This window comes from Ambystoma mexicanum, chromosome 2q (genome assembly GCF_040938575.1).
Source record: "Ambystoma mexicanum isolate Mex_15411 chromosome 2q, UKY_AmexF1_1, whole genome shotgun sequence".
Taxonomy (NCBI): Eukaryota; Metazoa; Chordata; class Amphibia; order Caudata; family Ambystomatidae; genus Ambystoma; species Ambystoma mexicanum.
Window position 1 is genome coordinate 465,679,370 of NC_090924.1, and position 15,893 is coordinate 465,695,262.

The window sequence follows — 15,893 nt, forward strand, 5'->3', positions numbered from 1 at the left end:
GGACTGGTTGCGGGAAGCTCATCCTTAGGGTCCCTGGGACCCCTGCAAGAAAGGGTGAGCTGACGTAGCTGGTCCTGCGTAGATGGGGCTCACGCCTGGGGAATCCTGGTGTCTAGGCGTTAAGAAAAAGGGTGTGTTAAATAAAGGGGGGGGCCCATTGGGGTCTCTATAAAAATGCACTCTGGTGTCTGTTAATCATCAAAGAACTCGGGGTGTAGCCCATCTCCTGTTTACAGCAATTTTATTTGGCAGGTGTAGCGCCCCTCCCTACCCAGCGTACTGGGGAGTGGGAGTGATGGTCATGGGAATGGTCTCTGCTCCGGGGAAGGGAAGAGTACACCTTTGCACAGACCAGGGCCTGAAAACCAGGCTACACTTCTCTTACATTAACATTTAACAATACATTTATTACAAAATAAAATGTGCCCTCACCCCAACTCTGGCATCGGAAGACTTTTTAGTGAACCTGCATGTAAATGCACGCATTTCAAGCAAGGACACATATGTGTGTTTAAAACACACTAGTGGGCAATTGGGTGCAATCTCTTTTTGAAAACGAAATAAAGACAGATCATATGAAATAATATCGCTGTGTTTTGGAGTGTAAGTTACCATGACAGCAATCAATGCCCGCTACCATGCTAATGGGGGCGAGGGTGGAAAAAAGCTCATGCGCCAACCTCTTGCCCCCATTTCGCAAAGGCACTGCGCGTTCAAGTTCTTACCGCCACTGAAGATTTAATAAAAGATGATCTTTTCAGGCAAGTCCCCTACGCTCCCATTAAAGGGAAAAGTGCGGCCTCGTCCCCAGCCACCGAGCAGGAGCCGCCTGCTGCAAAAAGCTCTGCGTTGGTGGCTGGGGACGTGTGGGCATGAAGCAGGGCTGAGAAGGCAAAGTACAAAAGGACCGCACTAACGCCTCTGTTCATTTTCAAATGTGTGCTGCGGGCATATGACAAGATGCTTGATTTAGATTAGGATAGTTCAATGGCAGAGCAGCGGAGGCGGAACGTCAATTTCCCGCCACATTCCGTGCCATGGTGATCGAGGGAAAAACATGCCTGCAATTAAGCGCGGCCAGAAAAAAGAGAGGCCCAAGCTGAACATGAACTCGCAATACCTAGGACTTGGCAGCCCTCCCCTGGAGGCCCTACACGCACGTGTTTGCTCTCCTCTCGAAAGAACGTGTCGCTGTTGCTCATTAAGAGCACAAATTATAAAGTCTCGGCGCCTCTGGAGCGTGAAGGTCAGCGATGTCAGAAGCATTGGTAACGGTGATAGCCATCACTCTCCTCTTCCCCTTCACGCAAGTATCACCTGCACGAAGCGCAGGATCCAGCGGCATTATCTGTCGCGAGGCGCCTGGCCTCCGCCCACTGGCGGCGCCCGTAAGTGGCAGGCGGAAGTGACAGAGGACACGGCCTGGCTGCGCAGCTTTCAGATGGAACTCTGGGAAGTACGGGAGCCAGGCTCAGACCACTACATTTTCTTTTCATATCCTTCTGACGGACTCTCTTCGTCATGCCATATGAAATGAGCCATGTCTCCTATTTCTCAATTACTTCAAAAGAGGGGAAAAGCCATCTAGAATGTTTGATTGCAACGCCACTGCCACACACTACATGCCATGTATCTCCCATCCAGTCCAGCCAGGCAGGCAGCCACCCAACCTCCCTCGCCCCGTGTTAAACATGTGTGATAGTTTTCTCCCATGTACCCCCGCGATTTACAAGCGACCTTTCTCGTGTGCGAGCAAAATGTGTCCTCTGGTAGTAACTCCATCAAGCCTACATTAATATCAATTTCTGAATGCGCACTGAACAGCCACTTCAATTCCAATCAAACGCTGAAGCACGCACAGCTCAGCTGCTCCTTAAATTAAGCACTATGCCTGGTGGGGGTTGGCTGACATAGAAGAAAGACTAAAGGCCACTCACTACAGGGATTAAAAAAAAACAAATCTTTCAGGTACATCTGCACTCATTTGCCCGCAAATTAATTAGAATTCGAGGCGGATAATGCTTGCTAAAACCACCTGAACGTATAGGTTTGTGCTATAGAAAACAAAATGCTACAAACGCACATAAGGCCAACAAATGAGGGATACAAACTGTGACATGTAGCATACAAACTCTCCAAACTCACCGTGGATCCATTTTTAAGAGAAAAAGCAAATAAACAGTCTGATATATTTTGTGGTCTTGACTCATTATCACCATCCTGACATCTAACTTTCAACCACGTAACCTGAGCAACAAACAAGCCCGGTCATAGCACACTCCAGAGACCTTCCACCCCGGCACCCATCATCCGCCTCGCAGTGCCCCTAAAGTAGTGTAAGTAACTGCTTCCACAGTACTCTCATTTCCTACTTGACCCTTCACATGCCCCACTCCACACACACACTGGCCAAACCACAAACTGCATTTTCCACTATTATGTTCACACAGGCCTTGATGCTGCTTCCGGGTGCCTAACAATATCAAGCAACTCAACCAACCAACATCAGCCTTGCGCTCCTCCCTCTTCACCACTAACCACCCCCCCATCCCCACAGATTTCGTACGTCAACGGCTGGCATTTGGACCAGCTGCTTTTTCCTTCACTTCGGGAATCAGATACCCCTTCAAGATTCACGCAGGAAATAGGATCTGGAGGTAAGATCCCCTCCGCACCTCATAGTAGTCACCCTTACATGAGCCGGTTAGTCCAGGCATTTCAAAAATCTCTTTCATGTCTTTTGTGTCGTTCTAGGTAGTTATCTCCCTCTTACGGCCATTTTTTCAAGTTGGTTACTCACACGCCAGCTGTCATCCACGCAAGAGTGGACCATCAGACTTACCATAGCACAGGATAGACTACGATAAGACACACGCCATGCTAGTTCAGCATAGCGTTCCTCTTATTTGTAGCTAAAAGCATCTGGTTTAGCTTGTTGAATAATGTACTAAGTATCTCCGAGGTCACACAACTTCTAACCCACCCGTCTTCCATTAATACTTGTAGATAGAGAACACAGGACTCGGACTTACCATCTACCACACGTCCTGATGAAGGCCTTTATACATAAGATTCACTCAACAGCTTGTCTCTGGGCCGAAACACCATAGTGTCGACGATTGACGAGTCCATTACTGATTCAGTGTTTCCCCCACACACTGATATACGTTATGTTCACTGAAATTTGTTCTGTGTTCACATTGTATTTGTAAAACACAATGGGCCTCATTACGACCCTGGCGCTAATGGGTTAACGGCGCCGTAAAAGGCTGCAGCGCCCTTAACCCATTAGCGCCTAATTACGAGGTCCCTTTGCGAGACCAGCCGTTAAAGTAGGGACCCACAAAGGGACCTTTGCGGTAAGTATGGTACCGCAATTTGCGGTACCGTACTTAGCGCCTTCGCCATTCCCATTATGCCCTTATGGGGCAAGAATGGGGAAAGGCCATGAGGAAATGGGGAAATACCGCCCCGCCAACCTTGGAATGGGGCGGTATTTCACCATGGCGGACACGTTACGATACCGGCACCAACCATGGTGCTAATAGCGCCATGGTTTAGCGCCGGTATCGTAATGAGGGCCAATATGTCGTTCAATGAAAGCAAAACATTTTGTTTATCGAAATCCAGTCCACCTGACTGGGTTGTACTCACTTGTATTGTATATTTTAAATGCGAAATTTGAATGTCCCTGGGTACTGTATCCCCACATTTGTTATAAATACGTAAATTAAACACAAGGTCTAAACACTTTCTGTGATTGACTTTTGTTGCAACCTAAGAAACATTGTGGATCCTTTGCTGGAAAACAATATGAAATGAATGTGTGACCTCCCACCCCGATTTCTGTGATTACTAAAACATATGCCCACCTGGGTTTTTCAGGGCTTAAGCAGGTGCCCTTATATATTCCCCCCCCACCCAATACAGGGACCAAAGTGGAAAGAAACCCCCAATAATATGCAACATTAACAGCACTTGCGGAGGATAAACCTACCTGCTTCTCCAACAAAAACTTCTACAGGCGAGCTGGCTGGGCTCTCCCCAATGATATTGTATGCGGTCATCAGGACTTCATAGCGCTTGTATTTCTTCAAGCCTGGAAAGTTGTAGAACAGGCATCAGAGTCACACCTTAGCAACCACGTGGCTGAATAGTAGCTATATATTTTGAATTACAAAGATTCAGCAGTATGCATACTCTATACTCTTGCAGACTGACAGCATGGAAGTAGTGTCACTTAGTGTCCGGGTAGAGCATGAGTGAACTAGAGCTCAATTGGGGCCTAAAGCCTACCCCTCACAAGAGAGGACATTTTGACGTGGCCCTGTGCTGTGCGTGTTGAGAGTGTACTTGAACTGACAGCCACAGGACTACATTTACCCAAACGCAGATAAATGTTTGGAGCGACTTGTGCTTCCATATATGTTATGCTATGTTATGTTACTTGGCATTTATATAGCGCCTTATGTATCATTGGTATGATCTCAAAGCGCTGGTAGGCTTAACGCCCCCGGGAACCGCAGTTCAGTCAGTAGAGAGAGAGAGTGGTATGATGCATGGACGCACCGGATATGTGTGAAGCTGGTGTGGTTGTTGCATGAAAGCTGCTTCTTAGTGGCAGGTGTGGTGCTGAGGAAATCAGTTGGATGTGTTCAGTCTGGAGTGTGGACACCCAGACTGAGTTCTGGCTGCGTTAGGCCTGAAGAGACGCTTAAACTAGCCGGAATGTGCTCAGCTAGCTGTGTTTTATTAGGATGATGTGGAGTTCATGGGGTCATGTTAATTATGAGAACAGCTAGACCGAATGTGTCATAGTACAGCTGTGTTCTAGCTGAATGATGGTGTAGAGGAGAGAGTAAGCGTAGTAGTTTGATATGGTGATTATCAGTAAAGGGCCAGTGATCAAGGACGAGAGCGGACAGGGGCGTACATTTAGGCACAATTTCTAAGTTCATCAATACCAGTTACGCTATTAGGCACACTTTCTAGATTCAACTTTACCACAGTGACTATACTACAGAGACGCTATTAGGCACATTGTCTAAATTCAACTATACCAGTTAAGCTATTAGGCACGTTTTCGAGATTCAACTTTACAACAGTGACACTATTAGGGACACTTTCTAAATTCAACTATAGCACAGTGACGCTATTAGGAACACTTTCTAAATTCAACTATACTACAGTGACGCTATTAGGCACTTTCCAAAATCAACTACAGCACAGTTACGCTAAATCCAGATTGTGATCAGGCAAATCCGAATCTGCAGGTATTCAGACCCAGTGGGATCATTAAGGTTACATACCCCTCCAGAACTCCTTGCTCGCTCATGGCTTCCAACTGGACCTGCACAACTCATCTTGCAGCTAGAGCAGAGAACTCTGGACTAGCAGTGGGTTGGGTCTGCCACCTACAGCTTCTAAACACCAGCATCACTTCCTGAAACACCAAACAGTACTGGGTTTTCCTTCTTCAAACCACTGGAGCACAGTGTTCATCACTTGGCTGAGGCAGCACCATCGTCCAGTAATTTAGTTTCACTGCACCCCAGCATCAGGTTAGTCTGTTCTCCAGTCCATCAGCATTCAGGTTCTTTGGGTTGCTCTCCCTCTTGGGAGAGGGACATAAATGGGCTCTGTGGTCATCAGTCAACTACTTAAAATGATTGCAACTAAACTTTGGCTGCAGTTGACTTCCAACTGGCAAGGACATGGATCAAACATGCATAGTTTGTTTATCAACCTTTACAATAAATATCTTTCCTTTACCTTTTGTCCAGCTTTAACAGCTGGACATTTCGATTTCCCAGAGTCCTTCACTGAATCCCTTCCTCTTGTTCGACTTTCCAAACTTCTCCTTGCACTCGTCATAGGGAAAGAGATCTTTGGACCCAAGATCTAGCTTTCTTACCTTGTTCAGAGGCAAAGTCGATGTGGACCTAGGTCAACTTTATTTTTGTCTCAACACAATGAAATCTGGACACGGAGGTTGTAAGAGAGTAATAGTGTAGAACCAGGAGCCTTGGATTTTTTATCTTCACTTGCCATTGGTGGCATAGAGGCTGGTGCCCCAGCTTCATTTTATAGGTGTAGTTCATTTGCTCGATCCATTAAGCTTCTCCAGCAACTCAAAATCCTGCTAACAACTGTGAACATACACCTCCACGTGATAAGCCATCCTGACCCGCCAAGCTGACTGCAAATAATTTGGCCTTTCCATTTGGGGTGGTGCCATCCTTCGTCTGAATTACTTACAGACCAACCGTCAGGGGTACAGTGGTGCAATCGACCATTTTCCACCAAACCAAACTTTCTAAAATTAAAAAGCAACACCACATAAAGGGTCTTGTCAATGAATGTATATGGCACAATGTCCGGCTCTTTTTTACCAGTTGTGCTTGTGGAACCGATTTCCCTGGCTCCTGGGGCAATTAAAAAAATGTGATCTGGACCATTGCTAGGACTTAATCCGCAAGCCCTTCAGCAGATGATCTGGCAGATTGACCACCCAATAACTGAGGCCTAGGCCTCACAAGCATCTGAATTCCACAGCCAACACATTCTTGATGATCATCTTCTCAGATCACAAAGGTAGCTTCACCTTCTTCCAAGGACGATGGAAACAACTGCCTTGTCTTACTCTTTGTTGACCTGCCCCTGTGGACAGTGCATTAGTGATTGTTACTTTAGAAACGTGCAGAGTATTCCAATGCATCTCTGCTACTCCCCCAAACCCCTCACTTCTGAAGGGTTTGATTTTTATCTGCCAGCACGGTTCTCCTTGGTCTTTCAATCAACATCAGCAGGATTGCAGGGTCTTTTTGGGTCATTGTGGCCATCTGACAACTGGACTTCTGCAGCTGGGCCAAGAGCCCCCTTTGCTTTGCCCTGATGGACAAATATTGGCAGAACTGGCCGGCTTCATCATAGAGGTCCAGGTAGATGCAAAACTCATGGTTGTCCTAATCCACATTCTTCATCAAACACTTGTTGCAGGTGTCAAAGTGGCATTGCTGCAGACCAGATAGGCCAGGGACAACAGCCCTGGCCCCAGACCATTCTAAATAAATCTCCTACACATCCAAAAATAGCCAAGCAGGAGCTCACCTCATGGGTTCCTCTCGGTGGTGGGAATAAGAATCTGTAGCTGAAACAGATTTAGAATGCAGTTAGTCTGCACCGGTAGAATCATAATGGCACAAGTGTGCATGTGCTACTATGGCAAGCAGGGAATCCTTTTTGGTTTTTAATGTTACATGGGTTCCCAATCGGAATCTATAAAAGACCCAATACATGGTTCTACAGACCAGCACTGGGACTGTACAAAGGCTCAATATGCATCCTAGGTCATAAAAAGGACGACGATCCTCCTCACTGGATTTGGCACGAGGCAATGAGAAAAGCGACCATTTACAGATTGGAATTTTCCACTTAGGATTGTGTGATAAATGCATGTAGCTTTTATGTCAGGAGTGTGTGGAGTGTTATAGGCATTGGTATTCTCAATAATATGGCTTGGATCCATATTCTCCTGTTCCACCATCATGAACTGGCTCCAGTACTCAACAGGCAAGGACAGCAAACGCTCAATCGCTTTAGGCTGTCCCTACAGGTGGCCTAGCAGTTCAGTATGGGTTGCACACTTTGGTGGGTGATGCTAAGACTGATTTGCCATAGTTTTCCCCTTCTGGAGGGCCCGGCAAAGTTATAAACAATGGAATGGAATACCACCCAGAAAAATACCCAGAGGTTTAGAAGCTCATTGTTTCCACCCATCCCTTTTCTGATTTTCTTTAATGTTTAGAAATGAACATTTATTCTCATCTGTGTTTTTTATTGAAATTACGTTTCTTTGGCTTTCTCAAGCACAACTTTCAGTACGTGATTCAACACTCGGGTAAGAAAAGCACATGTTGCTAAGGGTGATCAATGTTAAAGCATTTTCAACCAATAAGTGTCAATAGAGAGATTCAATGATGAAACCAAAAGAAAAGCACGGCAGACAGTTTCCACAGATAAAAAGGCCTTGCCAGCAACTACTCCTAATAATGTGGGGTTGGGCAACTGTGTGAAAGATCCAGTGGTTGACCTGATTAGCAATAGATTATGACAAGTGCAAATAATAGGCTATTTGGCACAACTCTTGTGGACAACAGGACGTTAACATTTTACATATCATGAGGTATGTAATTAGAATTATTAATTACAATAGTTTTTTTATAAAGCGCTTAAAACCAAAGTAGGCTTCTAAGCACAAACTCGGGATTCGCCACTGTGTTGCTCTGCCTTGCTTCCAAGAAAAGCACGTTGCCATTGAGCTATACTACCCGGTAAAACCAGAAGCTGGCGAAGGCACTTGCCCTGCTGTTTGCAGATGAGAAGGTGAGTCTTGCAAAAAGAGGAAGGGCAATAGTTGCTGAGTTGACCATGCTGGAGAGCTACTGTGCCTGAAAGTGGTTGGAGATTAGGGTCTCAAAGTTAAAACATATGTCAATCCGCAATAGATAAATTAAAGTTGCTCACCGTAGTGACTAGAGTACTCAGTCAATAGTCCCGTTTCCTCCATCCTTGTGGCGTGTCTCCCAACATGGGGACGGTACCGGAACCTTTGGCAGCAAAATTGAGCCTCCCTTTTAAAATTAGTTTATCGCGCAGGAGCGCAGCCTCAGGTACGTCCCGCTGAGGCCCTGCCCTCCGGCGCCCACCGCAGTCCCCTTTGAACACATTGTATGCTTAGACACCTGGCTACACTTATTCCCTATCAGCAAATGGCATACTAGCAGGGGAAGGTGGGTGGGACATATGGAGGAAAGGGTACTATGGACTATGAGTACTCTAGTCACTACGGTGAGTAACTTTAAATACTCATACGTCCCGTCCCCTTTCCTCCATCCTTGTGGGTGATTCCACTGAACAAGAACATAGGGTGGAGCTGTGACAACCTGCCTCATATCTAGGATGAAGCAAAAAGGTTCTTCAGAACTGCCTGACCAAACTCTGCATCATGCCTGGAGCTGGTGTTCAGCAAGTAGTGCTTACAGAAGGCCGACGGCGTGACCCAAGTAGCCGCCTTGCTGATGACACCCCAAGAAGCATTAGCTCTGACCGCATGGGCAGACACCCCCTCAGGAACAGATTTGCCCGTGGGCATCTATGCTTCGGGAATGACCTAAACCGTCCAATGGGTGATGGAAGCCTGGAAGCCGAGAGCTGGGAGAGGAGCCCCCAAAGTCATGAACAATGCCTCGGACCTCCTGAAGGATATCATCCGAGAGAGATAAAACTCGAGAACCCTCTTGAGGTCCAAGGAATGTAGGGCTCTCTCTGCCTCTGACTGTGGGTTCGGGAAGAACATCGCCAGGTAGATCTCTTGATTCAGATGGAATGGGAAGACCACCTTGGGGAGGAAGTTTGGGTGAGTGTGCAAGATGACCTTGTTGTGAAACAATGTTGAAGGGCTCGCACAAAGACAACGCCTATAGCTCAATAACCCTGTGTGAAGAAAAGAGAGCCACCAATTAAACAGTCTTTAGCATCACCAAGCGGATGTCCACATAGGTCCTCGACTCAAAAGGCTTGTGTTGCAAAGCTGCAAGAACCACACTGAGGTCCCAGGCCGGATGCGGCCTATACACAGGAGGAAAAAGCCTACACAACCCCTTAAGGTGGGCCTTAACCAGTGGGTTGGCTGCTGAAAACACATGCTCAGGGGAATTCTTGCAAGCCCCAATGGCCGCCAAATACATGCGAAATATATGAGCCCAATGGCAGAACCTAGTCCATTTGCTCTTATACTGGGACCGAGTCGAAGGCCTCCTGGTCTGATGAATGATATCCCAGTTGTCATCCAAAAATTGAGCATGCTGAAGCCTCAGCTGATCAGGAAGCAGGCAACAAAGGCCAGTTTGGCCGGGCCCAGATGTTCCACTGCCCACCCTGCTGCGTCACGAAACCCCTGCTGGGGATTGAAGATGGACCGGCCCAGGGAGCACAACTGCAGCAGATCCGAAAACCAGGGTCTCAAAGGCCATTGGGGGGGGCAACCAGGATGAGGCTGCAACCCACGGAAGCCCGGAACTTGCAGAGGGTTGGTTGGAGCAGAGGGGTGGGTGGGAACGTATAACACTTGCGGCTGTGCCAACAGATCAAGACAAGTCCAGGCTCACAAACCCCCAACACTGGAACAGGGGCAAGAAGGAGGCGTTATGCAACTTCCACTCGTAGGTGTTGAACCCCAAGCGACTCAACTGGTCCTCTTCTGCATTGCAGTCCCCTGGAGGGTGGACTGCCAAAATCCAAATCCCCTCAGTCAGGGCACATTCCCAGATCGAAACCGCCTCCATGCAGACGTGGGGGGAGCAGTGCTACCCTGCTTGTTCAGGTAAAAAATAGTAGAATTTTCCATCCGGACCAGAACAGACCTGTCCCTGATGAGGGGCAAGATCGCCTTTAGGGCGAGGCCCACTGCCCTGAGCTGATTAATGTGCAAGAGGGCTTCCGTCCTGTACCATGCTCCATGAATTGCATAGCCCTTTAGAGTAGCTCGCCAACCCGAGATGGAGGAGTCCGTCACCACTAGGGTAGGCTTGAGTCAGGTGAAGGGGGCTCCCACTGAGACAATGTCCTCCACCAGCCACCAGCGAAGATCGGGCAGCAGGAGCGATCGTATTGGTATCCTGTCCGACTGAGACCCCATCTCATGATCCCAATTGGCCGCCAGGTGGAGATGGAGGTGCCTCATCTTGACGAGAGTGTGCTGTACAGTGAGCACGCATGAGGCCATCAGGCTCAGAATGTGCTGGAACCACCATGCTGAGGCGGTCGAGTTGGCCAGAATGTGTCCCACTGCCTTGCAGAGGGACATACACCTATCGGGTGTGCGGAACACCCGTTGAACGGTAGTGTTTGAACGCACCCCTAGAAAGACCAGTTCCTGAGACGGGCATGAATGTGATTTCCTCTGGTTGAGGGAAAACCCTAGCTGATGAGGGATATCTGCCAATCTTTGGCAGGAGTGCACCACCCCTTCAGGTGACCCAGTCCTCACCAGCCGGTCGTCCAAATAAGGATAGAGATGATGGCCTTCCAAGAGGAGAAGGCCCGCCATTGCCTTCATCAACTTCGTGAAGACAAGAGGGACCGAATTCAGGCTGAAGGGTAGCACCTTGTACTGATGAAAGCAGTACGACATAATGGTGAACCGCAGAAACGTCTGATGCGGTTGATAGATAGGTACATGCAAGCACGCATCCTGCACACAGAGACTCAGCTATATGCACAGAATAATCTTGAAGCGTTCCAGTGGGAAAGACAGATTTAGAAATGACAGGCCCAGGACTACCCTCAGGCCAGCCTGGTTGTTCTTGGGTACTGCAAAAATCCTGGAATAGTAACCAAAGCCCCTGTCTACAAGAGGAACTGGTTCTATCGCCTGCATCTGCAAGAGCAAAAGGACCGCCGTAAAAGAGCTGGGGACCGGATTTGAGGAAGATAAGGAGAGGTTGGTAGAGTCAAAGGAAGAGGAAAACGAAAGCCCCTGGAGACTATGGATAGGATTCACAGGTTGCTGAAAAAAGACGCTTCCAGGTTTCCTGGAACAGAGCCAAATGGCCCCCACAGGCAAGCTGTGTTCCCCAACCGTGACGTCACTGCTTTTTGGCATCAGAGGCAGGGGCAGAGGAGGGGGAGCGGGAAAACCCATGCAACGTCCTCTGCTGCTTCATCCTGTTGTTGCTGGGCGACCTGTCAGGCCTCTGTGTACCATGGTCCCGGAACCCCTCAAAGCTGGAAAAAGGAGCTTGAACTCAGTCCTGCCCCGAGACTGAGGGAAGGATTTCTGACCTGGTTTTGTCAGGATAGCCAAGGACTTGGTGATTTGAGAGAAGGTTTTCTTCTTCGTCAACTCATCATCAGTCGATGAATGAAAAAGGTCCACACCCTCAAACGGCAGATCCAGGATCCGCTCCTGCACATCAGATGAAAACATGTTGGCGCGTATCCATGCTGCCCTTCTCATCTCGACCCCAAGGCACAACCCTCTGCTGGCTGTGTCGATGTGGGAGACCGAAGACTCCATGAGGTCCTGCGCAGTGGCCCAGGCATCTGCCAGATCGGCCTTGAAGGATGCTTGCTTTTCCAAAGGGAGGTCGGGCATAAATTTGCCGAGCTCCTGGCACAGCTTCTGGTTAGCCCTAGCCAATAGGGCATCCGTGTTGGCTTGCCGCAGATGCAGTCCGGAGATGGAGTAACAACCATTTCCCAAGGACTTTGTCCTCCTTGGAGAGTTAACTAGTGGTGGCTGCTGTGGAGGAAGATGACAAAGATGATGGTTTAGAATACAATAATGCCACAGCCACCACAGAGGCTTGTGTGTTGGAGGCAAGGAGGATTGGCTCCACTTCCGCCAGCCTAAACCTGCTGTCCAACTTCTTGTTCATCTGGGCGTTGGCCCTGCGCTTCTCCCAGACCTTTCGTGCCACCTGCAGGGCCTTCTTCTGGAAGGGGATGCCAGACCGGATTGTGGTGCATTTCCCGAAGACCTCTGGTAGCACGCCTGACTGCTGGGGGGCTTCCTTGGGAAGAGGGACCCCTAAGAACTCCACCAGGCCCTGAAGGCAGTCATGAAAGGCCTTAAAGGATGCCGATGGCTCATTGTCCTGAGCATCATCGTCCTCATCGCCCCCTCCCCCTTTCACAGATCGAGGGGAAATCTGTGCCCTGGAACACAGGTGCTAGCGGCGTCCCCCTCCAGGTCCACAGCCGCAGAGAGGTCTAATGGCTGGTGAGGGGAGGCGGTGGTACAGGATGAGGTGGAGGGGTCAGAACGACTGTTAGGGCTTGAACTGGTGGAGGGACCAGCACTGGAACCAGGAGCGCAGGAGGAACGGGAGAAGTGCCCAGAGGAGGGGGCTGGGGCGGTGCCACTTGCAGGATGACCTCCTTCACAATGTCCTTTAGGAGCCCCTTCATTGGATGGGAATGCATGAGAAAGAGGAAGTGCTCGAAGAAGCGGTTCTCACAAGTCGCCAGGTTCCTAGAGGACCGGCCCTCCGAGGTACTGGGCCTCCGCTCCTGGTCAAAGTGCGGAGGCACCTGTATGGCTGTGATGGGTAGTTGTATCCCTGAGTGGACCAAAAGCCTGCACTGCAGGTTCCACTGCCGCTTCCAGAGGGAAGGGGGCTGGGATCATCCTGCAAAGCCCATTCAATCGGTGTAAGCGCTGGCGGGCCCCGAGCTAGATCCAAGATGGCCGTCTGCCTGGAAGGCTCCGCCACATGCCGCTCCACCATTTTGAAGCCTTGCGCCATGCCCTGGGGTAGAAGAAGAGGACAAACTTAATTGCACTTCAGTCGACAGCCTCCTAGTCCCTACGCCCCATAGCTTGTGAGCCGGTAGCCTTAGAGGCCTCAGGGCTGCTAGGACCTGAATCCGAGAAACCCCAATCCACACAGAGCCTGGGGACGGAATCCCTGTGCTGTGAAGCCATGCTGAACAGAAGGACTACCTTGTCTTAATGAGAGTTCCTGGAGATGAAGTCCTTCAGGTGGGGTGGAGGAGAAGTGTGGAAGATCTCCCTCCAGTGCATCAAACTCTTCAATGTCCTGTGACCGAGAGCACTGCAGGCCGAACATGAGTTCTAGCGGTTGCCGGGCTTGAAACACTCAAGACAGAGTGCATGGGGGTCCGAGGCCAGAGTGAGCGGTCGCATGAGGCACATCTTGTGAATCCTCCTGCGGCTGACATGCACCGGGGGAGGGGAGACACCGAAGGGAAGTGAAATAAGAATTTAAAAAACAAACGGGGAGCAAACAGAAAGCTAAAAAAGTCTTGCACTGGCTGCCACGTCTGACACTGTCCTTGCGGAACAAGGGACTGAGGTGAGGCGCCGGAGGGCGGGACCTCGGCAGGGCATTCCCACGCCTGAGGCTGTGCCCCTGCGCTATACTACCTTTATTTTAAGGGGAAGCCTAATTTTTTGCTGCAAAAAGTTACTGTTCCTATGTTGGGGACGCTCCACAAGGATGGAAGTAAGGGGACGTGATGAATGAAAATCATGATTGAAAGAGTCATCTTGGCAAGCAATAATATGATTGGCTGGGGACCTGCTTTACCGGTAGTGGGCAGCAGACCACCGAGATAGCATAACCTAAAATGCCACTGCTGGAGCAGCCTGGAAGTAGTGAAGAACTTCAATTAACAGTATGGGCGTAACACAGTGGAATGAATGCTAGCTTTTTAGCAGCCTAAATCAGTGCCTTCTATGACTTATGCAGATTGAGATAATGCTCTCTGGGCTTAGTGAGCAATGTGTTTCTTAGGCAGTGGTTGTACAAGGAAACTTGCTTGTGACAACGCCCACGAAACCTGGCATTACTCTAACAACAATTATAAAAGAAGCCTCTGGGGTTCTTAGGAAGGCTGCAAACCCAAGAGAAGTACAATAGAAGTGGATTAAACAATGGATGATTAGAGGTTCCTAACAACTCATCTCAAGGCCCTGAATGTAAGGGCACATTGGTGCAGCTGGAAGCTTAGGCTTTCTGTTCACTAGCAGCCACGGCCGCCTAATCGACTGATGTGGTAATTTTCTGGTGGAATTATAAGGAAAGTCAAATGGTAGGGCAAAGGACCTCTGGTAAAAGGAGCAGGGGAGAGCCCCGGTCCAGTCTGCTAGGGGGTTAAAGCTATGCTCAGGTTCCACTGGAAAAATCAGAAGCACTTAGACATGGGGTGGTTTTCCAGTATACTGAACCAAAGTACACAAGCCATGCAAATCAACTGGGCTCTCCGGGCATATTGCACAATAGAAAAGATTTCAATAAATAAATACATACCACTCCATCAGTCTTATTGTTTTGTTTTCTTACCAAATAGTGTGCCCACAGGACATTCTGCGTACAATGAACTCATTTCCAAAGCACAGAAGAAAGGCGTCAAATCCTGTGCTTGTGGCTAGTGGATATAATAGGATGTCACCATTATTCCAAGAAAATTAAGCTGCTCTCTGAAGGTCTTTCAATTGAAAAGGTTACTACAATAATGTCTTAGTTGCAATTGCACCTCCCCACCTTTTTATTGTTTTTTTGGGGGGGGATACATTATTTTTTAAAGGTTACGCTAACATTTCTTTTATAACTTATAAATGTAACGTTTTATTGTTGGAACCTAAATTGTGAGGCTTGCAACAATAAAGCTTCTTAGCGCATCAATTTTCAAACCATTTAAAAAGTGAATTAGAAGCATGGAATCGTTTTCTCTACACCGCTTCCGCATACCTCTTCTGTTTCACTATAGCAAAAGGTTGCATAACAAACTGAATTATAAAAGCTTGCCCTCATAGACATGGCAGAGACAGCATGGTGGCATTTGACCACATTTGCCAGGCAACAGGCCTCCACCTTGGGCTAAACCTTTTGAGAGATGGTAGAGCAGTTCATATTCTGTCTTGTGGCAATGTGGTCGCGACTGGTCAGTAGGGATCGCCAGTGCGGTATAGACTGTGGTTGGAGCATTGGGCATGTCGCGAAAACACTGGCAAAGTTATGGTGGGTCTAAAAGGCTTGGGAGAAAACAAATAGGGTAAAACTAAGCCTGCATACAAAAGAAAAGTGTGCACCATGAGCCATCACTTACCAAAAACATCATTTTTGTTTCTATGTTAGAACACCGAAATTATTTGACCGAAAGTAAAATGGCTGAATTTTGGCTGCGCTGTCCCCGTTTCTCAAGATTATTGTTCCATTAGAAAATGCAGTGGTCGCGGTTTTTGGTGGTAGGTTTTCATAGCTGTCGGTCATGAATGCCCAATCTCACACAGAAGAAATGCTGCGTTTTACGAATTAAGATAGTGATAGTTTGTGATAAATTCATTATACAATGGGCCTCATTAC

General features: G+C 48.3%; 1 protein-coding gene across 1 annotated transcript in view; it reads right to left on the reverse strand.

Moving 5' to 3' along the window:
* The window catches only part of SDK1 (sidekick cell adhesion molecule 1), a 2,988,580-nt gene that overhangs the window by 178,388 nt on the left and 2,794,299 nt on the right, over positions 1 to 15,893 (reverse strand). Inside the window, exon 35 of the mRNA XM_069647588.1 lies at positions 3,998 to 4,099. Within this exon, the coding sequence (XP_069503689.1) occupies positions 3,998 to 4,099 (102 nt within the window). The remainder of the gene's footprint in view (positions 1 to 3,997; positions 4,100 to 15,893) is intronic.